General features: G+C 39.4%; 1 protein-coding gene across 4 annotated transcripts in view; it reads right to left on the bottom strand.

Moving 5' to 3' along the window:
• LOC125988746 (plexin-A1) overlaps positions 1 to 25,605 on the bottom strand; it is a 180,468-nt gene that overhangs the window by 63,529 nt on the left and 91,334 nt on the right. For 3 of the 4 annotated variants that reach the window (XM_049754359.2, XM_049754361.2, XM_049754360.1), the window contains 5 exons: positions 18,747 to 18,878; positions 6,842 to 6,942; positions 6,617 to 6,740; positions 5,891 to 6,044; positions 5,339 to 5,438 (listed from right to left, as the gene is read on the bottom strand). In XM_049754359.2, coding sequence (XP_049610316.1) covers positions 5,339 to 5,438; positions 5,891 to 6,044; positions 6,617 to 6,740; positions 6,842 to 6,942; positions 18,747 to 18,878 — 611 coding nt within the window. Of the gene's footprint in view, positions 1 to 5,338; positions 5,439 to 5,890; positions 6,045 to 6,616; positions 6,741 to 6,841; positions 6,943 to 10,215; positions 13,424 to 18,746; positions 18,879 to 25,605 lie in introns of those variants that run through there. The other variant, XM_049754364.2, reaches the window with a different exon arrangement.

Here is a 25,605-nt window from a genome sequence, read left to right as displayed (position 1 = left end):
AAAGAACTATTAATACTCACATTGGCACCTAAAACAATATTGAGTTTTTAACTCATCTTATTTTGGAGGATTAAAAAATACCTAGCTGATTTAAAGAAACAGTAGCTATCGCAGGATAGACACAAGCAGCAATAAGTTCTTGAGGCCCGACTGAGCTGCTGCTTGAGATGCACAATCGATTGTCGTGGATTACCATAGGGTGGGTGAGAGGTGCACCGAGGTTATGCTAACATTCGGAGGTTTGTTATAGTTGAGCTGGTGATTCAGAAGCTCCTCACTATTAACCACGGGCTGTATCGATTTCTCCTTGCATCGCTGTTCGTCTGCTTGTACGTGTGGCAAGCGACAAATACACAGAACACAGGGACATGATTTGATGCACCTGCATTGGCATAGCTGTATTCCTCTGGGTCACCGGGATATTGGCATCCGAGAGTGGAGCTGTCAATGATTTGGACAACTGGCCTGGATAAGTGCACTGCTAAACTACTAGAGTCAATACCACCCGCCCCCCTCAATACACACACACAAACACACACAAATACAGACACACACACCGGGCCAATATTACCAGCGCTCTTTACAAGGCCTCAGCAACAGAGTCAAGTCAAACACATTTCCATCCTCTCTGAGCTAATTGTGTTTTTTAATTATGAAGTTAGATTATGAATAGAGTTATGAAGATGTAATTCCTTATCATGAGTCACTGTAGTAAATTCAGCACTATATGTAAATGATGACTTCTTACAGTCAATAGTGAGTGTTAAACTGTGACTTTCTTGGTAAAGGTCAAAAGTGCCATTGCGTTGAGCTCATTTCTTTATGAAGGAAACTCTACAAAAGTCTCCTGAGAAAGACAGGCAAATCGGTGTAATACACAGTAAAACTTGACATTGTCTAATGAGGATCCAAAGCGGTCATGAAATGGTGCATTGGGCTCTCAGCTCTTCAGCTATAGAAGAAATTGAGAAGGTTCTCAGCAGGGGACTGAGACTCATTAGAAGATATTGCATCTTGTCACGGTGAAGTCCAAAACCAGCGAGTATGAAGGTCTCAAACCCCAGTTTAATTAAGCCAGGTCACAGATATTGGAAACTGGAGCGCTCGCAAACAAAAATGACTTGATGGCTATACAGGAAACTCCATAAACAGTTTCCAATGATCTAAACACTTGTATCGTTCTAAGGGGCATCCTCCCAACATTGGGCTAGTCTTCACATATGAGCCCATGTTGGGTGGCGTGAGTGTGGGGCCCCCTCTTCAGTGATCCTTTCGACTTTTCAGCTTTTTCATATTCTAATACAGTTGCACCAAACATTTGAGGGGGTGCTATTTTGTACTATAAATTTCAAATGAAGAAGGAATTTGAACAAAAAGTGTTGAGCAAACTCATATTCGAAGTACATCACTGCCTGACTGGTAGTCAAACTTTTTTGCTTTAATGCATAACATCTTTCTATACTTTTCTGACATTAAAAAATGTAAAAAACAGTATTGGATCTTCTCTTTTTTAATTCACCATTGAAGTTTAGCACGTTACACTGTAATATTAATAGTGATACACTTTACACTTTTATGACCATTAAAAATGCTTTAACGTATTTTTATTCTTAATGCCTGTTGGCTAAATATGTATACATTTAATGATAGTTTGACCCTGACGGATTCCATTCGGATTTGTTTCTCCTTTTAATTCTGAATAAAAAAATGAGGAGTCATATTTAACTCATCTGGTGTGAGTTACAGCTCACCGATGACCCTAATTAGAAACCCTTGTATCAGGCATGGATGAATATATGGATGCATAATTTTGTTGCACAGCGCCAGAAGCAGATTACATGCAAGCAGGCATCCATGAGTTGCCAGTGTGAAGGCTCCTTGACATAACATAAGGGTGGTTTGGTGCCTTGCTCAAAGCCAGCCTGACAGTAGTCAATAAACAGACACGCATTTTACCAACTATGTACGTACTATTCGCTACAGGGACCCTCGTGCCAGGAAAACCGTCTACAAAATTGATTTTGTTCCTTCTGCTTTAACTGTTTCAACAAACTAAATTTTAGCGACTTGAGATTTTTAGACATATGTTGTTGTTGTTTTATAGTATGTGTGTGATTGTGACAGTAAGGCTTTATGGAGCACGCCAAAGAAAGATTAATGTTTCTTTGAACAGACAATAAAGCTTTTTGAATTTGAATTGATATTGAATTTTCTTGTCTAAGGTTTTTAGACATAGCCTTCCCAAAGCCAAAGGACTAGAATCATTCACAGCAAACTGTCTGATTCTCAAAAGGGTAATTTCCTGCTCGCTCCAGTCTTTCTCCTTCAGGACTCGTTATTGTTTTTTCCCCCTCCTTTTTAAACATGCAATATTCTTCCTTCTGCATGCTAAATTAAACTACACAAAGCCTCTTGTTAATACAAATGTCTAATACGGTAAAAGACTGTGTAAATAGCCAGCAGCCTCCTTTGCTGTGCCAACTTTGTGCCTTCTGTCTCTTTGAGGGCCTTCTGACTGAGAGCGCACCTGTTTGTGCGCAATGTGAAATGCATCACACACTGGCGAGTGTGTGCTTTGCCTTGTGTGAGTCCACGCACGAGCCCCACCAGGTTGCTTGCCTGCGGGCTGCTCCGCATCTGAGCCTGCCGCTCGCACGCGCGCGCCTGCCGTTGTGCGTCAGCTGTTGTGTGTCTGCTTTTGTGAGCGTGTGCGCTCTCATCCTCCAACATGCCCATGGGGGGCAACTCCATTATCCACCACTGAGAGCTGTGGCCTCTGTGCCAGGCTTCCTACAGGCGAGGTCAAAGATTAAAAGTAGCAAGATGATACTAGAGGGAGGGGAGTGGCTGTGGGGGTGTATAATATGTGGTTTTATGTTACAGCTGCTGTGGTAGTGACTTCACTGTAGGTTAACAATGCCATGGGAGTCCTCAGGGGAGCAGCGTCAAAGGAGGGGAAAAAAAGCACCATACAGTTTAGCTGCAACGAACAACAAAACACTACACATTGACATAATGGATCAAAGATTCAGCTTGGCCGAGAAGCCCCGACGAGAGGCCCAGGTGAGCCCTCTCACCAAGCTCACTCCATTATGCTGCAAAGACAGACTAGCTAGAGCTAATTAACGGGCAATTACTATGCAGATATATGCAGGGCCAAGAGCAGAGTGCAGGCAATGAAATAGGCTTGATGAACGAGAGAGGGACACAAAAAATGAAATGTGGGTAGGATGGAGGGGATGGCTAAGAGGGGTCGTGGTCAGGAAAAGGAGGGGTGAGATGAGGGAAAGGTGGAAAAGGCAGGAAAGAAATAATGGGTGTCTGGAAGGGAATGGTGGGATGGAGAAGAAGGAGAACAGGGCGCTTTTCACTTGCTGTCCTGGAGCCAGACAAGAGAAGAAGTGTGCTATTGTGGATGGGTAGGACACTGCCTGTCACAAGATTAATATACCTATGCAATTTAATAACTAGAAATGACTTCCAAAATATCATACATACAAAGACTGTATACTATATGTGTGTTCATTTTTGTGGGGAGTTCTATTAACAATTTTTGCTTTCCTTTTGTTTTGATTGTGCAAGTCTATCAGTGTGATTATAATAAAAGTCTTTACTTTCGTATGGTCTAATTCTGCACACAGGCAGGTTGGAAATGTTGGTATTTTCACAGACACATTTAAGTGGGTGAAGCGTGGCCAATTTATAAAAGGGTGTTTTGTGCCTTTGTGGGCATGAACACACTCCACTGGGGAAGGTTGAGACGCTCAAGTATGTGTACAAGGAACTGCAAAGAGACCTTTACAGGCTGCTAATGTAAATTTGGCTGGGGAGATGACAGATCTGGGAAGTGGGTACTTGGGGACTGCCTTTCATCCACCATTTGTGTTCTTGTCTGATTCCCAAAATCAAGACCCCCCCCCCGCCACCCCCGGATTTGAAGGATATATAATGATCATGCTAATAATATTTATGCCTAGCAAATGTGTGTGTGTGAGCGTTGTCAAAGACAAAATTCGCTCACCCCACGTTGTCAGATGAATGATGTATCTTTTCCATTGTTGGGAAACAAAAATGAGCTGCACATACTAATTCAAGCATTGATTCATTACGCATTGAAGGATGCAATAACTACACCACAGTGGAAGTCACACATGGGGGCAGCCTGGAGGCAATGTTTCATGAATTGTTATTCATATTTATTTACCCTTTACCTAGCAGGTCAGTTCAATTAAGACCATGAACATTTATGATCTAATTGTCTTTCCTCATCTACTATTCACTTCAGGGTTTCTCAAACACAAAAATAAGTCACTTCAGATGTTTTTTATTAGTTTATATGAAATAAACTTGCGAGCAAATTCACTTAGTTGGCTATCTGGCTTGGAATGCTTAGGTCCACCTGAGCTATTTAAATAATACCAAAAAAATGAAGTACATGTGGAAGAAAGTCAATACAATCTTAGCCCCGCCGTGACAGTGGAGTGACTCTGCCTAGGTCATGTGACTGTTAGTCTTAACTAGGATCAACTTGCCAAGACTGCCATTGATAATTAAGGCAATAGCAAGTAGAAATCCTTATGTATGCAAAGAGACCTAAAATAACACTACACTAATGTCTGGCACTCTCAAATAGCAGTAAACAAACAAAATAATGCATTCAGATTTAGATGGCATTCAGATTAGGGTGCATTTATTGCCAAACAATGTGTTACCCAAGCTTGATTACACATCTTAGTTTTGCATGTTTCTGCAATTGATTTATCACTTCACCCATTAGTAATCTTATCATTGCATGAAATGTAATTAACTCATTGATTTGTCGAAATGACCCGAATACCAATAATGAATAAGCAAAGGTCACACACAAACTGTTCCATTCACTTGTTATCATACTCCATGATGTGCAGGCTCTAATAAAGATTTTCAATGGACTTGGATCAATGTCTTTCACAACTCACCTTCTTGCCAGATCGCCACAAAGGCCAATAATCCTAATTTGAGTCATTGTGCACCTTCATGGTTACCTACCTCCAGCAAAATCCTGAAATGTGTCATTAGGTTTGGATTTTTTCACTGAGGGTTTTTAACGTTAATATTTCATTTTCTAAATCGGCATGTATTTTAGCAATCTTGGCCCAATTAAAATGTGCTGCTTCGTCAAATCAAAGACATGTAGGGGAAGGGAAACAGTTTCATCAGACGAGTACCACTGTTCATTTATAGTCTAACTTGATTGATTTGTTTGTCATTTGGAGCTGATCAAGGTTGGTTTACTTTGTTCATACCCGAACAAATTGAGTAAAAAAAACAAAAAACAAACAAACAATAGTCAACTTACGATCGGTGCACACTGCAATTGTAGAAGATGAAGTCCACACTAGCAAATGTCTTCCCAGTCTCCTTTGACCTCAGATACAGTTTTATCACACGCTGGTCACCTATGGGTCAAAGTTAGAGAAATAGCCGTGCGTTTTATGACATGTTTAATCAACAGTTTTCCTTTGTTACATTTGACATTTGCAATTCAGTAAGCATGCGCGATTTGTTTCATGAACCTTTCATTAATGTCAAATCCGAGTCAATATATTCAGAAATGTTAACGGCCTCATTGCACAGTATGTGTCCACTTTTGTACAGTTGACATTTTCACATACAGAATATTTCTGCTCCAAAGACTTCAACTGAATTAGCAGGCTTCCAGGTTACCTGACTATATTTCTATGGTTAGTGATTAGTTTTCTACAAAACAAAAGAAGGTGAAGCAAGAAACCTGACAGATTATCTCCCTTTATACAAAAATACTTATAAAAACAATGTTTTTTAAAACCTATTCCACAGGCGCGGCCCTAGAAACTTTCCTCGTACCACTGTCAACAGAATACTGTCTTACCTTGGTTGTGCGTGATGGGAGCCACTTCTTTCGCAGTGGGGGACAAGCAGAAGATCCGACCACCGTAGATACGCCCTTCCGTTTCTACATAGTCTCCAAAAGAGCAGTTCACCCCGGCAGACAGACTGGGCACATTCTGGGTCTGAAGTATCAACTAGGAGGAAGAGAGGTTAGGTAATTAAATACAATTAAACAACCATAGAGCAACATCACCTTTGAAGATGAAGCGTTCCAGATTCCCCCCAGACAGATTAGACCCTTTTTATTACTTTCAGACCTAGCCTTGTGATCCTAACCATTGTCTGCAATGCTGATTTGTTAAAACAATAATAAACACAGAACAGTCTGCAGGAAGACACAAAATATTTTTCAGCTTGATGGTATTAGGGTTAGTTAGTTAGTTAGTTAGTTAGTTAGTTAGTTAGTTAGTTAGTTAGTTAGTTAGTTAGTTAGTTAGTTAGTTAGTTAGTTAGTTAGTTAGTTAGTTAGTTAGTTAGTTAGTTAGTTAGTTAGTTTTTTCTTTGTTGACAGTTGATTTTGAATTTGTCCTATTGGCTGGTCTGGACTACAATGCGGTTTTCTTGCATGCAATATTGTGCTTTGCTTGTATGTTTTCTTACACGTCAAATAAAAGCGTTTCTGCGGCAACAATATATGTAAATACATATATATATGTCCTCACCCCAGCTTTCAAAACCCCACAGTTACTGCAACACAACATTATACCTGCACTTCTGACACAGTGACTGAGATGGTGTCAGGCTGGACAGAGAGTCGGACACACTGATCCACTCGAGTGGTGAAACGCTGTGGTTCCTCTGCACGCTCGCAGCGATCCTTCCTTGAACATCTATCAAAGCAGAATGAAATGCATGTGTCACCTTCATAAGAAAAATAGGATAGCTCAATTGGTAGATTCCATTACGAAAAATTGTGGATGCATATACTTACAGATTGTGCAGCACACACCAGCCACAGTGAGGGTCTCCTGATCCCAAACAAGCTCCGCAGGAAGTGTACTGCTCACAGTTCTCGACTGGTACTCGAGTAACCTAGGAGTAAGATACATACTTGGTTAACAATTCCTGATGTAAAATACAAAACTTAGAGTTGTTAATATTAAGTGGGAAAGGATATGCCCACCAGGGGTCTGTGCCTGAAAACTGAGATTAAAGGAACAAGTCCACTGTGACTATATGAGTTAAATGGTTGTGGAGGCGGCTGCTTGCAATGTCTTACCACTGCATATTTGTAATGTAAGCTAGAGGGGGAGACCTGCTGACTCCAACTTATGTAAACACACACACTGATTAAAATCATATGCTTACACGGATATCTCTCTGTCGTATTCTGCAACTAATAACTCATTTTAAAGATCCAGGAACACATTTGGCTTTCAGAAGTGCTAGACTGTTACACCAGCGAAGCTGATAACAGACTTGGTAAGGTGCAGACCTCGACTGAGGTCCATCAGTTTTTACTTAAATCACTATCAAAATTCAGGATGCAAACACAGAATTTGGCCATCAGGGTGGAGGGCTGTTTCCAAATGCCCTCTTCATGGCAGTGATCTGGCCAACTTTACATCATCTGTCCCTGGAAGTCTGCTTGCAGGACTTTGGCGCTTCAACCTCCCGCGTGAACTCCAACAACTCAGCTTCTGTTTCCACTATACTAAGGACTGTGCGCCTCACAAGCGCTGATTTTAAAAAGAGTAAACGAGCTGCTTCATTTGGCTGCGAATCAAGTCGGTTGCTTTCACGTCCACAGTGGTGCAAAATTCCCATTTCTAACTGCGCCAAGCTGTGTGCGTTAGCGAAAATACCAACAGTTGGTGCAGCTCACCCCTGCACACAGTTAGTGCGCATTTCACGCCAGACTTGCACTGGGAACGTTTACAGAACCGAATTATTAGCATTGGTTGGCCATGAAATCTGTCTACTGAGGTCACAGTGGCAGTATTTTCCGTAGTAGTAATCCTTTTTACTCCTGTTAGTCCGGCTGAATTGAACTATGGGTCAGAGGTCAAGATGTCATTAGCCTAGTAAACCTTGAACACCATATACAACATATAAATGCAGTACGGGCAAGCATTTGCCCTGCAGCCAGTTGTTTAAATGAATCCTACACTTCGATAAGGCCATCATCTGAACACAAGCACAGCAAGAAGAAAATGTTTACTCAACATACATGGATGCCATACAAAACAATGCTCCATTCAGATAGACATCTCAGATTACTCATTTTGTCAAGCAGATCTCGACAGTCTGACATCTGTGTGTCTGCAAGTCTACGATAAGATGAAGCTTGAACGATTTCTGCGAGGAGCCCTGAGATCTTGGATATTAACAAGGACATCATATAAAGCTGTGGAAATAGACTTGCCTCTCAAACAGCAGCCAAATAAATGCGCCCTAAGGGAGAAACAATAAAAGACTATGCTTTGAGCGGAGTCTGTTTCTTCATGTAGCCTTCATCTTGATACAATGCAATACAATACAACATTATTTATACAGCAAATTTTACAACAGCTCTTCTTTAATTATATGAGCTTTCAATTGTCTTCATCCTTTTGTTGGTTAACTTGTGGTTTTATGAGCAAAGTCAGATTAAAAATATATCAATGACATCGTCAAGGAATCTGCTGCATGAAGGTTAGTATTGTGCATGACTATGACAATGATCAAACATTCGAGCCCTATTTGAAAAATAAATAAAAAGGATAAAAACAGACAAATACGTAGAGAACTTAAGTTATGTATTGAAAAAACTTTTTTTTTGAAAATCTCAGTCGACATTTCTCGCACTTTATCTATTGATAATATTGGTGGTGATATGTTACTACTAGTTGCCACCACACTCTAGAGCTGTATCAAAAAAGATTTTTTTTAAAAAACGAGCAAAAACAGAAGTCAGAAAATAATCAAATAGTGTGTATGCTTAGACCTGTTTCTTGTAAATAAGCAGCCATTTTTATTTGCACATACATATGAAAAAAAGACAAAACAAATGGCTGTCTGGAAGATGCACTGCATTTCTACACCGTTGCCACAAAAGTGTACATATTTGGATAATTTGTAATCTGATTAGTTTGTGAACGTTAATCAAATAAATTGTCCAGTTAATGTTTGTGTCCGTAATTTTCAACGCATATATACAAATCTGAAATTTCAGGTTTCAATATGTGCCTAGAATTGTGCAACGGCAATCAATAAAAGCAAAGTGATAGCAGTTTTAAAATCTGTGATTTTCTATGGCTTAGTTTCATTACAATCAAAGCAAAAAAGAAAACCTTTTGTGAGAAACAAATGGTATTTTCCAAATACTGCATTATGCTATTTCGCATGGCTTTAACACAAACAACACATATCTCAACTAAATGCCACTAATGCATCTTTCTCTTCATTCTCAGACTGAACAGTGTGAACTCACTAGTTTACAGCAGATTCATAGTGACCCTTGCCTGATAACTATTATAATACAACCATTACCAACATGTCCCTTTCACAGTACACCAAATAGCACCAGATTACTGTCATTATTTGGCGCCTGGACAAATACCATGTTAGTATTACAGTCTGATAAAAGGATGGGAGGAGGGAAAAAACATGTCACACTCAAGCACAATAGCAAAAGAAAGAGAATGGAATACAATGAGATTTAGTGACCGGGTGGTGGATGATGAAATGGTTCTTTCATTGAGTTTGAGAAAACACATAATAGGATGGGAAAGCACGAGCCTTGTGTCTTACAGAGTAAATATGAACCACCATTGTTGAATCAAATATGGCATTTCCATCCCAGGTCTATTTGCCACAGCAAAGACATTCATTTGTGGATAGCGGAAGAAGGGGAGTGGAAAGAAAATGAGGATTAGAAGATCAGGTAGCCGTGGATACAGGGAATGACACCACCGGTGCGAGACACGTCCAAGAACAGCTTGAGATCTGTGATAATTAGGTATTTGAAATACAAAACAGCTTCAAATGAGCCTTTTTTTGTTTGCGATATAAGAGGTGGGTAAGTGTTGCAGTGGTAGATGGAAAATAAAGGGGAGGAGTGATGAACGAATGCAGCAGTAGACGGATGGTGAACACATGAGAGATTGCGTTTAATGACTCACTCTACATGAATGTGCCATGGTCGGTGCTGTACAATTATTGGCCAAAAAAATAACTTCATCATCCAACCCACAACAAACCGATGAATGGCTTCTGTGAGGTAACACCAAAATCAACACTTTCATCCCCCCCCCCCAAAAAAAAAAACCCAGACTGGTTGGACTGTTTTTTCTAATGCAGAAAAGCAACTCTCCACAACAAATGCCATTAAAGGTTTATTTAGCAATGTATTGTATAGTGCATTTTCCAAATAGAGGCCAGCATGTTCATTTAGTCAACTGTATGTATGTGACAAGGCACCTCGTAAAGGTGAGGGGGATCATACGTACCGTAATTTTCGGACTATAAATCACGTTTTTTTTCATGGTTTGGGTGGGGGGGCGACTTATACTCAGGAGCGACTTATATGTGAATTTTTTCGCAAATTTTCAAAATTCAAAAATCCATGATGTAGTGAAACCGCGATAAACGAACCGCGATGTAGCAAGGGATTACTGTCATTTGACCTGCAAGTGACGTCAGCAGCGCGGCGGTTGTTTACATAAGGACAAAGGATTCTATCACGGGATGACGAAGGTGACGAAGGGCCCCACGTTTGAAGGATTTAATGATTTGGAGTGACAGAAGGTTTGAATAACTTATTTATGTTATAGTTATTTGCTATATTTTATTTCGTGTAGCAACTTGTATTTGTTTTTATCGTTACAGTTTAGTAGTTGTTGGTTCGTTGAACTCTTGTTTTGTTAAATAAAGAGCCGTTTACCAAATCCATGTGTTTCCTGGTACTTTGTTAACGCTACAATATAGTTGTATACTAGATCTGTGCGGCGCGCACGCGGCGTTGTTGACGTAAAGGACGAGGAATTTGATCGATGGATTTAATGATTAGGAGTGACACAGATGGTTTGATAATATTGTTGTTATATGATAGTTATTTGAAATATAGTACTTTATATATTGTTATATGGGTCTGTGGAATAATTAGAAATGCAACTTACGAGTCCGACGTCAGCGGCGCATATGTGGCGCATACGCGGCATTGTTTACATAAAGGACGATCGATGGATTTAATGAATTGGAGTGACACAGATGGTTTGATAAACGTGTTATTTATGTAATACTTGTTTGAATAAATCTGAATGTTACTCAGGCCCATTCTCAGCTCCTCGTTTGCGTATATGTCACGTTAGCATACCGTATCGTTTAGCCTGTTGTTGCTGGTTCATGTCTGTTCTTGGTGTTGGAGTTTGACAAATAAATTTGCCCCAAAAGTGCGACTTATACTCCGGTGCGACTTATATATGTTTTTTTTCACTGTATTGTGCATTTTATGGCTGGTGCGACTTATAGTCCGAAAATTACCGTAATATGTCTGTGTCATTAAACTGTCTTCACAAACTGTCTGATTAACATAATGTTGACCTTTGGCCTTACATGTGTTGGGTCTATTTTGAGCATCCAAATAACTTACTGAACCAAGGATGCCTCATAAATATAAACAAAATAGATCACAAATAGAATTGTTAATGTTTCCTTTATTCAGTACAATGTCTTTTCATCGCCTCTTTCTTTGTGTTTATGTTCTGTGACCATCTATCTTAAATTTGTCCAGTTACACAGAAAAACACTGCAAATGCAGCCATAGATCAAAGGTAGACACAGGCAGAGTCAACCTTGGTGTAGGTAGACAAACAAGAAATGGCTGCCACATAACGAGAGAATCTCTCAATCATTATTCCACCCAAGGCCGACATCTAATCAGGTATTAGTTATGTCTGCCCATTAAACCCACAGCAGGGAAAGTTTGGGAGTTTTATTTTTACCATAAATGAGGCAGAACTGGGCTTCTAAGATGCTAATGTGTTCTGATCCTTACAGTAGTAGAAATATTGAAGAAAAATTGCCACCTGAAAAGCTTTTGAAAACAAATCCTCTACAGAGTTAGCAGATTGTGACCAAATCCAATAAACACCCTTTGCTTGGCAGAAATAACATCAATTCTACTGTATTATTAAGTATATAAAAACAATGCAATTACTCGATCTCTGTGTTCTTTCTCTGCTTGTTTCATTCACACACTTGAGCACGTTTTCTTTTTCCTATCCTAGTCACGTCATTACTCTCAACACTATGAAGACATCTTGTTCTCTCAGTCTGTTTCTTTGACTGTCTCACAAATCAAATTCTGATCAACTCTCATAATTCTCTCTGTACTTTACCACACGTACAGCAACCACAGAGCCATTTGCCCGGAAGTGAAGTGTGCACTATGATACGTGCTATAATCATTATTAAAATGATTAAAGTTGACCTATCCTAAACACTATAACCTGCATGTGCATAACTGTTCACACAGCAAACAGTAGAGAACAACAACAAATAATAAAAGGCTGCAATATTAAATGTTATAATTAGTTTAGTTAACTTGAACTGACTTTTTCCTCACCATTGGTTTTAATGCTGGTAACCTTGACACTCCTTCCGTTTTGCACTGACTCTTGTTTTCATCTCCTGGACACCATTCATGTTGTTTCATGCAGCAAGTTGAAAATCAGCTTTGCATAGAATAGTCACAACTAAGTAGAAGAAGCCTTGATGGGACTGTATGACTGCTCTGAGAAGATTATGATATGAAGATTATTATATAAATTATGTTACTATCAGCTTCAACAGTTTAGGCGGGTTGTTGCTACACCAAGGGTAACCAAATATACGATTTGTCAGAGGAACAGAATTTTACTGGAGAGTCGCCTTGGGGACCAAACCCTCCAAATTGGCAGAAAATGTATTTTTTGATATTTATTTTTCTGCATTTCATTAAAAAAACTGAAGGCATTTTTGGCCTTTATAAGTCAAGCTTTTCTTGAAACAGATATTTTCTCTTTAATCCTCATAATTATAGAATCCAGCCGGAGACCGGACTGAAGAGTTCTGCGAGCCGGGTTCGGCCCACGGGCCAGCAGTTGACGACCACTGCTGTATAGAATTCTGCTTGCCCACACTATCTGAGATGGTATTTTCAAAACTCAAAACACTAATTAGCCAGGAGGACCAAGGGGACAAAATTCAATATCCTCACATCTTTCCGCTTGTATACTGCCTTTGTCAGCTTTTTAAAAACAACTTCAAAGTTGACAAAATACCAAAGATGATTTTATTAAGAAATATAGCGTAGTTTTTCCCACTGATCTCTAAGGGCAGTAAATGCTGAGTTAATTGAATACGAAGACCCTCTAATGTGGTGCCAGGCTTGCCATTTCTCCATTGTGCAGTATTGCACGTCTCCACATGTTTCTGAAGGCTAGTCGAATCGATAGACAGAGGTGCATCATCAGCCCGTTATGTCACTGTCTGAGCATCTCCATGGAGGAAGAGGTGAAGCCATTAGCTGCCAAGAGGTTGCCTCATGAATCTGTTTTACAAGAAAAGAAGCATGACCTTTACCTTTGTGTTAATTAGTTAACGATGGCTGTATAGTCTTTTTTTAGAAACTGAATATAATATGAAGCGTTTATTTACAGTTTTAAACCTATCTTTATTTGTTTGTATTTAGATTTTTTTGCACAGATTATTGCCCCTATTTTATTTTACTTTGTTTTATTCTATTTTATTTCATTATTTATTCTGCACTTCTATCTTTTTCACTGGCATCCTAATGGACAGCGAAATAATTTCATTGTACAAAGAAAGTGCTTTCATTGTACATATGACAATGAATGCTTTGAATCTTGAATCTATTACATTAAAATAGAAATTGAAAAAAAATAAAGCATTTGCATGACACAATACATTGTAATTAAGAGGGGAATAATTGTAAAAAATGTCTCAATGTTTTCCTTACACATGATATATCATATCTGTGACTGTGTATTTTGTATCTGTATTTTCATTGGCGAGTGATGCCACACTTGTGCTCATGCAAGGAGAGCAGCACTTTCATTGACGAAAAATTGCCTTCTTTTTTGTTTATATTTTGTAACATTTTCCATTTTTTTCATGAAAACACATCAAGTAAGAGTATCATCATGACCAGCGATTATATGAGAAGAGGGTAATTTACACCTGAAATCAATACATAGCAAGATTCCTGGTTCATGACAAATTGCATGATGTCATTCATGGGAGCATTTATAGAGTCTGAGGAAACTGCTACATCAGCAACATTAACTACGGAGGGTCATGATGACATGATGAAAAATGTATTTTGTTAGGGACAACTGGAACATGTAATGGTAAAATGACTAGAGTGGCAAAATTGACTTAGGCATTTGTTCATTTTTTATGAGGTGAAAAATATGTGATCTCACTGAATTTACTGGAAGTGACCAATAAACATTGTTTGAGCATTGTGTGTGTGCGCGCGTGTGCGCGCGCTTGTGTGTGTAGACAGCACAGTATACATAGTATGTATAAGACAAAGATACCCATATGTAAATCTTACATTAGCTAATCAAAAATGCACTTCTCATCACAAAACAGGCACTCTTACATTATCTCATTGTGTATGTGTGCGCGCGAGAATGTGTGTGTCTGTGTGTCTGTGTCTGTATGTCGATGTGTGTCTGTGCATGGGTGCCTGTGTAGGATAGGAGAGTCACCTCTGAGACAAAGATAGTGCAATCCAACACTTTTAATTACGAGAGCGAGTGAATATGGGGAAAGGTAAATTGCTCTGTCAAGCTGGGAAATGGGTTTTTTTTATGTTTGAGCTCTCATCACTTGGCATTTCTATTATTCAACACGGAGAGAGGAAGGCTAGAATGGGGAGGAGAAGGAGGGCGGAGGAGAAAAAAAAAGATGATTGTATGTACAGGACTTTGGCAAGTGCATGTTGAGACACTAAAGATTCACTCTTGTGGCGGGATTGAAATGACCACTTTCTATATATTGTCACTACAATGAAGCACAGAAGAACTCCTATAATACAACACTACCAACATTTTAAGGGGAAAAGATCCTTTAAGGTCACATAAAAATAGAGACTTTGAGTTGCTGTTTTGTGACATTTCGTCTGAACGAGCTTGTAAAAGATGACCACAAGTGATTATTACGCTAGCAGCAAGAATGAAACTTCTGTGTATGTGTCTGTTTTGGCTGTTCAGTCCGTCCATCCGTCCGTCCGTCCGTCCGTCCGTCCGCCCGCCCGCCCGCCCGCCCGTCCGCCCGTCCGTCCATCCGTCCATCCATCCATTTTCTGTAGCTGTTGTCCCCAAAGGGGTTGCGGGCGTGCTGGAGCCTATCCCAGCGGTCAACGGGCAGTAGGCGGGGGACACCAGTTGCCAGCCAATCGCAGGGCACACAGAGACAAAAAACCATCCGCACTCGCACTCACACCTAGGGTCAATTTGGAGTGCTCAATCAGCCCACCATGCATGGTTTTGGGATGTGGGAGGAAACCGTAGTGCCTGAAGAAAACCCACGTGGGCACGGGGAGAACATGCAACCCCCCCGTTCAGTACAATGTACAATAATAAAAGAAGTGCTGAATAAACAATGTAAAATCAGCTGCTAGGACTCTTTGGCTGAGCTGACAAGATTCCTCTCAACTGACCTCTAGTCTTAGAATGACCAGCGATGAACTTGTTGTAAGTCTAGTTTGATTTTTAGCAGTAAGTTTGCCTATTTCTACAGTGTTGTCTATACTAGGGACATGAGTCCACTCAAATTTGACCAGCTAATCATGAAAAATGGCACATCGTCTGAAATAACACAGATTTATTAATTTAACACAAGGAAATTGAGGTCATTTTAAATTATTTAACTACCTCCAAAGTAGAACATGGTTGGTTTTTGTTAGAATACAAAAGGGAGATAAGAAGAGAGAAGTAAATGTCTTTGGCAAACACTTGCATGGTCCATGTGTATGCACTCTGATTGTTGCAAGAGATAAGAGTGACAGATATCAAAGAGTCTTTTGGTGCTTGAATGAAGTCAAAATCACTATCTGTACCAGTGGCTTTGCAAATCCGGCTGAGCTCTATTTATTTGATTTCAGACCAGATACAAATTTTGCAATGGGCTATGAATGATTGAAATCTGCATTTTAATACAGCCAAATGTTTTCATATGTAATGATGAGAAACATTGAAGTCAAAAGTCACTGTTTCATCTATTTTTTTATGTATTCCATATAGGCAAAGATAGCTGTCAAGGTGGCAATACAATGTTATTAAATCTCCATTCAGTGATGGATGTTTAGTTTAGCTTTTTTAAAATGTAATAAATGCATGATGTTTGTGTACAATAAAGTATCAGATAGGAATGGGAATGCTAAGTTGAAGAATGGCAGAGTAGTTGGCACATCCAACTCACAGTTTGAGGTTGGAGGTTTGAATCTGGGCTCTGGCCTTCCTGTATAGGATTTAGATGTCGTTCCAATGCCTCTGTTGGGCTGTCTTCATGTGCTCTGAATTTAATTGGCAACTAGTCCAGGGTGTTCCCCACCTCTCGCTCAAAGACATGTGGGATAAGCTTGAAAAACGCTGGCTGAATGTCAATTTTCAAAATTTGTGCTAAATCATGCATAATCCAAGTTCGATATCAAGTATTGGGTAGATTGATTTGAATAAAAATATCAAATAAACTCTAAATGCTAAAGTAAGCTGAATACAGTCAGGTCATTCTGCTACTTAAGCTAAACACGGACTGCAGAAGGAAATTGCTTTTTGCAAAGTTCAGATGTGTACGGCTTCAGAAACTGAAATATTGTCATCACCAATAGGCTTGGTCACCACTGTCAAACTAGGACAAATTATTTAACACTGTAATCCAAAAGCCTCGGGTGCAGACAATGCTCCAGAGAGGCTTCTGGTGCCCTTTCATGATGAATGCATTAAGTAGGAGAGTGAGATATTCTGCTATCAGAAGCGCCTTCCATGAGAGCACTTGTTCTTGGACTCTCGTGTAGATTCAAAACAAAATGAAGAAATACCATAAGATGATTTACAAAAGGAAGCAGGATAAATCAAACAAAGCAATTATAGTGTTCCACCTTTCTGGCACAGGTACTCACACCTCGATTTCTGACAGATTCTGAGAATGGTTGTGAAAATCGTCAGTGTTCCAGCTTCAGAGGGGAACTGCAATTATGTGCTCCCCAAATAAAATCCTTTTACTGTGTCTATTCTAGGACGCGATGAATAGGATCATACATGTACTTCCTACTTAGGGATATTGACCCTTACATGAGAGTATCACTGGGGCCCATCATTGTGGTTTTTACAAGGCTTTTATCCTGTCTTCCCTACAGTCGCGGCGCTAACCCTCACAGACATATTGGTGCTCATCAAAAAATAAAACACTTGGCTTGAATAATTGAGAACAACTTTTCTGGTGCCAAGAACGAATCTCTTTAATGTAGATAACAGCAAATGAGAGGGAACCTATGGGAACACTTGAAACATGAATGACTTGTCAGCTTTTAACATTGCTGAGAAAAGCGCTGAGCAATACTAGCTTTGCATTACAGGATGCTTCTTGGAAACAAAAGGAATGATAATGGTGAGCCTTAGAATCTCTAATCACTGTTTTTATAAATTGTTTTTAGCTCATTTGTGTTTTTATTGCTTATGGAAATTTGAGTGAGAAAAAAGTTTGTGCTGTGTGGCTATCAATTAAAAATTGCTTTTTCGTTGATATGTTTCATATGAAACATCTTTGGAGATGTACTTTTGATCAGTTGAAGGTCATTTTTATGCAATACCTCCTCGTGTAGCCTTCCCTTAATACTGACTTTGTATTCATGGATCTCCTCTTTGGTATAGTCTAAGCCTCTTTTTTTGGCACTGCCGTCCTTGATGGACAAGCTTAATTCCCCAGTCAGGCCAACACTGTCCATTTGTATCAATTACACGAGACTTCTTCACTGTGCTCATCCAGACACATGGAAGTCAATTATGTCTAATCTTTGGTAAATTACACAGCACTCACGAGGCAGTTCTGTCTATGCGCCGGGAACATCTCACTGAAGGTTATCACAGTGTGGTCATTAGCTGCTATGAGATAAGAGTCTTGCAGGTAAGAAATGAGAAGAGGACAAAAAGTAGAGCAACGCAAAGGGTCATACTTTATGTGATACGTAATGATGATAATGCTCTGATACACTAGAGCAATTGTGTGGTTTGACATCAGTCCTTTGTTCACAAGTCAGATAGGAAAAATCAAGTGTTTCAATCAATGATTGCTCTGTTTTTTTAATGTTGGGGGTGAAATATGGTGAAATTCTGTGTCTTTAAAGACATGTAGGAATGTGTGTAGGAGTTTTAAATCCTCTACAAAGCAGACACTTTGAGCAGAAACTTTTTCACATTGTTTTTAAATGATTTCAACAGTCTTGTTTGAGTGCGTACAGACATGCATCGTTCTCGTTTGAAGTTCTTTGGGGGTAGGGGTGGTCTTTGAAGACATATGAGGCAGGTATTTTTAATGATATTAATATGTTCCGATGAAAATATGTGGGTGCAATATATTTATGTTCATGCTCAAAAGGTCAAATATATTCCTATTTTTTGTGCGTTTCCTCCTATTTGCTTTGCGTCATTCTTTCTGAAAATGTGAATGTTGCATGTATTTGGCACTGTTTATAAACAGGCGGATCCTTGGATCATATGCATCACTGGCCGATATTGATAATTATTCATGACTTGTGTGTTGTCAGTGGCAACTGTATTCTAATGTCGATAAGCTACTTAAAAAGCTGTTAAATGTTTGACAGTGTAAGTATGTTCACACTTTACCCGTTGATCAGTGAGAGTGTACAAGTATTGGTGATCTGGGCTGAAGAGCAAATCTTTCAGGATGGGGCTGCCTTCGTTCACAAGGACGTTTTCATACAGCAAAGCCGGCTGGGAAACTGAGTTGACAAGGATCTAGGAGGGGTTAAGCAGAAAAAGACAATGTATTTTACATTTTGAAATGCCATCTCAATGTTCAACAAACACTCAGAAAACATTTCCATCAGGCATGATTGCCACAATCAAACTAGTATTTGACCCTAGCAAAAATGTGTCACTGTCCCCAATCACGGAATTTAGACACCTAATTGTGAGTCAACAATAAACAACAAATGAACCAAAATTCAATCAAAAACAGTGATGCACAAAATATTGTATGATAAATTTAAAGATTTCTCTACCAATACAGTTGGACTTGTTTATTTATTTAATTACTTTCAACCCAAAAATGTGTGTCATACATATTCATGTTTAAAGTGAGCTACATTTTATTTAACTTGATAGAGGTGAAAGCAGAGCTCCAAAGAATGTGAAATTGATCTATCACGTAAACATTTCCCAAGGCCTTTCAAAACTTTTACCACATTCAAATATTTCAGTATTTCCCTCTCTGGGTAGTTTTTATCTGTCAACTCAACAACAGCATTGCCTTTATATTTTTCAACAGAAGCTTTGGCCTGTCAACACAGTCGGTGAGCATCTTTCTTGAGAGCAGAAATCCACTTTTGTATAAAAGGTTAGAACTGCATTGATGATGAATCAGCCTTGAGAAGATTCTCAGCGGGACGTTTTATCAAAATAATTTCAGGATTTGCTCTATAAAGGAACATGTCTTGCCTCTGAGTTTACAACAAAATGAAATCAAATGCCTTGTGTGAAGCAAAGCTTGAACAAGGACAGCTACTCACTTCACTTTTGTTCTTTAAATAAATCGGTTTGAAAGAATGAGGGGAGGGGCAGAGAAGCTGACCTTACTTTCAGACATTTTTAAGATGGCCATTATGGAAATTCGCAGGTTCGTTGAAGACTAAAGTACCTATTGTGTTGAAGGTGATTTGGAATGTTTTTGGATGGAATACTCATAAACATTCTAGAGAGACGTGCAATGAACAAAAAAGCTAAAACAAAGTTATGTGAAGTGAAGTTATGTGGGAACGATGATCACCGACAGCCAAGTTGCCCTACAGCTCCGGGCAGAGGGCAGTTGGAGGGGGATTTAGGTCAGCTGGCACGGAAGGGACGCAGAGGGGCACAGGTGAGTGTACGCTCTCATCTCTTCCAATAGCCTGCAGGTTTCTGCTCTCATCTTGCGACCTGTGAAATCTAGTTAAGCTCCATTTCCATCAAACTGTAATACTCTTTATTTTCTTCATCTTTCTTTCTCAGTTTTTGATGAATTTAGGTCCGACGATTTAATTATTTAATCTATAATGCTTTTACTTTCTTAGGGTTGTGGATGAGCTGAAGCACAGCTGACATTGGGCAATAGATAATGTTCATCTGGGACTGGTCACCCAGAGAGCACATTTAGGGAAGCTATAGAATCCTCATCAAAATTAACATGCATGTTTTTGGAATGTGGTATGTACCAGCCGCAGTATCTGGAGAAAACTCGTGCAGTACTTCTGCTCATTTTCATTGCACTCCTTTCCATTGCATGCTTCCACCGATCTAAATATTCTTCCACCTGCTCCCTTCTTTCACTGCATATCACAAGGTCATCTACAAACATGGTCCATGGAGATTCCAGTCTAACCTCATCTGTCAGCCTATCCATCACCATTGCAAAGCAGAAGGGGCTTAGAGTTGACCCCTGATGCAGTCCCACATCCACCTTAAACTCTTCAGTCACACCTAGAGTACGCCGCATGACTGCTATACTATCGTGACAAATGTCCTGGACTATTTTAACACTTCTCTGCCTCCTTGAACACTCTTGTTGGCTTTCTCTAGATAGACAGATATGATGCAGTTCCATCTGACAAAATCTGCATCTGTAGTACTCTTCCTATAAGCATTGAACCTTACTGTTGTTGACAAATACTCACTTCTGTTCTGAGTCTAGCTTGCACTACTCTTTCTCATAATATTATTGTGTGGCTCATGCCTTTAATTCCCCCGTAGTTCCAACAACTCGGCATCTTACCCATGTTCTTGTAAATGGGCACCAGTACACCTTTCTTATATTCATCAGGCTTCTCACCCTGTAGAATTCTATTTTGGAGTCTGGTCAAAAACTCCACAACCACATCTCCCCGAGATGCTTCCATACCTTCACAGGTCTGGGGAAATTAGGTAAGGTAAGTAAATTATTAGAGAACATGTAAGAAGTCTTTTTTTTTTCACGTTCAGCTTAACACTGAAGCACTGAAGCAGCCGCATCTCACCACTCATGTATGAGCCATGCTGCATGTCATCAAGAGAGCTTATTTTTCTGCTTGCAGCCAAAAAGAGACTACAAATGATATGTGGATCTTTCGAGCATTCTATTTTGAGGGCCATTATCAAAGGCAACCAAATCCAGCCTGACAGGGTTGGCATACTTTTAAATCTGGTCGCAATACCTGCAGGAGTTTCATTAATGCGACAGTGAGAATGTGGGATGAAAAATTATGAAAAAGAAACACTACATTATGGTCAGCAATCTGTGTTTGTTTGTGCTTGAAATTTTGTTACAACACGACTTCCTCTATCCATTTTAGGGTGTGCTGGAGCCTAGCCCAAATGATTTTGGGCATAACAAGGTATAACGTACAAGGCCCAGAGAGGCAAGACAAGGAACTAGCCGCATTCACATTCATTCTCAATTTTACAATCTTAAATTTAATTTTAGAAATTTAATCAAGCATGTTTTTTTAAATGCAGCAGGAAACCAGAGCATAATGAGGACATACAAAATTCAAACAGGGAAATCGATGCCCAGATTCGAACTACCAACCTCAAAACATTGAGGTGAGTCACTGCATATACCACTTTTTTTTTTACAATGTAGTTTTATTCTGTTCCATTTTTTAATCATTATTTTAAGAAATCTGCTCTGTTTCTGCTTTTGCAACTTCCAAACACCTGAACTTCCCCTCCGTAAATCCTCAAAACATGCTGATTTCATTTCATTTTTGAAACTAATAAAAGGTTTTGAAGCCAAATAAATATTTCATAATATACCTATTCATATTCAACAGTATCAATCAATAGCCCACGCTTCATAGCCCATTTTGTGGTGTCACTGACGTCATTTTCAATATCTCCTCATCTGTTTTCCCCCCGTTAGTCATACACTTCTTTGTCCCGCTTATGTTAGTGACCTTATCGGTTAACTATACACTTAATTACGTGACTGGAAAAGTAGAGGGTAGAAAAGGGCAGTGAAGGGATTGTGATGGCGAATAGGGAAAAGTGGGGAAGGTAATATAGGAGCCGCAGTATTTGTTAACCTTATTAGCGTTTCTCATGGAAACCAATGTTTAAACTGTTCAGTGAAGAAGAGTAATGATGCAGAGTCCAAAATATTCAAGTAGCTCTTTGATGATGGAGCGAACAAAAGGAGGCACTTGCTTAATGAAATTTGCTGTTTGTGTGTGTGCGTGTGTGTGTTGTGTGTGTGTGTGTGTGTGCGTGCATGCATGCGTGATCTCTATTAAAATTGATTTTGCACTCATCCATTGATGAGGGTTTTGGTAAATGCTCATATCTGCACACACACACACACACGCACACACACACACGCACTCGCACGCACACACACACGCACACGCACACGCACACGCACACGCACACGCACACACACACACACACAATGGTGATCTATGAAAATACGACAAACAAAACCGAATTTAAAAAACATGCATGTTGTTTGTAGACAGTTTGAAGAATCGAAGACTAAATCACAGGCCAGATCGCCCCTACCACACCATTCTATGAGTAAGTGCTGTGAAATCTTCTGCATCAACTTCCACAATTTTTGCTAAAATCTACCGCAATTCCAATTGTCATGAAATGGCAATCAAACGTTTATATGATTTCATAGACATATCATTCCACAGAGGGAAACTTGTGGCCTGCTACAAAAATGAGTTTTACTCTAAATTGCCAGTGTGCAAATGAGAATGGTTGCCTGTGTGAACTGCATTTGAATGGTGACCAGTCCAGGGTATAACCTGCCACTCGTCCATTAGCTGGAATAGGCTCTAGTCCAACCATGGTGAGCACTATTGAAAATGTCTGGATGAAGAAAGTTGGAATCAAAAGCCAGAGATCTGTCTGAATGCTCAAGTGTGTGTGCAAGTGCGCATGTGTCTAACCCTGACTGGAGGGCATCCAAAGTATCACAGCATACCTGCTGACTACATATCTGCCACCCCTCTCTCTCTCACACACACACACATGCACTGGCCACACAGGTGACTTGTAGTGAAATTAATCATTGTTCCTCTGCCGCACCACCGCTCTCACAAGAAGATAGCCGACGGTGAGACACACACTTGCACGCACACAAATGTGCACACATTTTTTCTAGTCAAAAGAGTGACAAGCAAACAGCTGGCCCGTGACAACAGTTAATAATCTGCTTTGCTGAAACAAATCTTTATGATTTTGGGCAAGAATATTTTTGGGAAAACAATTAAAAACTTCAAAACTGTAGCATCAAAACAAACTGTAAATACTCACTGATTTCATTAATGAGGAAAAATGTTTTGCTTCAGTTTCAAGGTGATACACTGGCAGGATGTTTTTATCCTTTTGTTGCATGCCTTACTCAGACTATTAGCGCTGTTAAAGTTTGTCGCTTAAACTTAAGGGAGCTTAAGTCATTATCCCTTTATATAGTCCCTTAACTATCATGCACGGGATGACACTTTCCCAACAGAGTCGATTAATGGGAAAGATGCATTTGTATTTGACTCAGAGGCACAGTGACAGAAGTTTCTTTTAGGCTTTTCAAATGAAGCAATATGACAGACAACTCTAGTATTGTCACTCATGCTTGAGGAAAACAATTTACCGCAGATGGAAATTTCGAGACTGGGATTAATAAAATGTTTGTTTTCTTTTCTCCTTGTATTGCACATTAAAATGTGCTGTAAGAATCTGGGTTATGTTTGCAATTGGTTAAAAAATGTAAACCACGCTTTGATATCTTATCTCTAGTTTGTGTAAAAGACTACTAAAGTATAGCGACTCCTTCATTTCCTACAATTAATTGTTCCTAAAACTTGCCAATTTTTGTGCTGTATGTTAATCAGTTATTATCATTTCACAAGTTTTAACCATTTACAATTGAGTAGTGGGATCTTTGGGGGCTCCTACATATAGACCACATTTGCATAATGTGCTACTTAATTAAGTGACAAAACAGAAAAATCACTCACGTCTTGATATTGGTAGATTTGAATTTAAATCAAGTGGAACTGTCACATGTTAGGGTTGAGACTAAATTCAATTAAGTATTTTTTTAAGGCTCCTCTTCCTTCCACCCATCAGTGTGGAGATACAACTAAGGCAGACAGCACTAAAACAGCAGCTCTATATTCTTCCCACAGAAATAATCTGCAGTGTGGCCATAATGAAATCCACACACTTGCTGCAAAATTTCATGTAATTGTTTGGAAGTTGGTGAGAAAGTTTCTTTGAAAAGGTAGCCTACGTCTCAGAAAAACATCTTTCTGTGTGTACATTACAGGGTACTCTTTGCATTTGTCAAGAGCAATCATCTCAACAATAATAATGCCCCTTTATTAAACACAAACACACGTCACATACATTTTTTTTTAACTAAAAGTTGTCCAAAATTTTCTGATTCTTAGTTCTCAAAAGTAATAATTTGCGGATTTCTCAGATCCTTCGTGATAGAAGACTGATTTATCTTTTGTGTTTAATCAAAATAAGGCATTTGCAAACATCTACTTTGTCTATACTTTTTGTGGGATATTGCTTATCTACTGGTTAGTTGTTTTTTTTTCTTAATCACAAATAATACCAAATAAACAAAATACTGTTAATAATCAGTAATCTGATTTTTTAAAGAGACTAATGGAATCAAAATCGTATCAAACTATTTGATTAATCAATGAATAATTAATAGGATAATAGCTTTAAAAATATTCCACAGTGACAGTCTTACATATGAGGCATGCAATACGGCACCAAATACCCTCGACAATGTAGAAAATCATACACTGCAGTGTGTTCGGCTGAAAAGTTCAAGGGTAACGCAAAGTGAATGACATGATAGGCACTTGGACCCAAAGCCCTGAGCTATTGTTTTCAAAGTGCCGCCATAACGGCTTTATGCTGACAGAGCTGAGATGAATGAGGACTATTAGAAGAAAATGGTCATCTCTCTAATTCCTTTTGTGTAAATCTATTTCCTTTCTCTTTCTCTCTTCTTGTACTCCTTTATCCATCTCTACTTGTCACTTGCTCTTTTGCATTCCTTGATGCACCACCACAGCTGACACACATGAGCAGCCAAGCAAAACACACTGGCTGTGTATAGTGCAGCGTTGCAGCTCGTGTACTCCCCCTGTACGTTTGTGTGTGTTTTCCTTCCTTTGCCCTGCAGTGAGTGGTGAAAGTACAACTAAACGAGTTCAATTTGTCAAGAGCAGAAAGGTGCGGCCCTCGAGGGCTCACGGACAGCTGTCGACAAGGCGACAAGAGAAGGTTTAAAAGGAAAAGAAGGGGAATTCACATGCACACATACACACACTCGGTCAATACTGTCCCATTATGCAGTTGATTAAAGCAAATATGAGAATGGAATGATGCTCCTTCAGTGTGTGTGAGTGTTGATAAAGTGCAGTCAAGACCTCTGTGTTGACTCAGCAATTAATGTGTGTGTCAGTAAACAAGGGCAACGCCC

The sequence above is a fragment of the Syngnathus scovelli genome, chromosome 2 (assembly GCF_024217435.2).
Source record: "Syngnathus scovelli strain Florida chromosome 2, RoL_Ssco_1.2, whole genome shotgun sequence".
Classification (NCBI taxonomy): Eukaryota; Metazoa; Chordata; class Actinopteri; order Syngnathiformes; family Syngnathidae; genus Syngnathus; species Syngnathus scovelli.
This window is presented reverse-complemented; position numbering and strand designations above follow the sequence as displayed.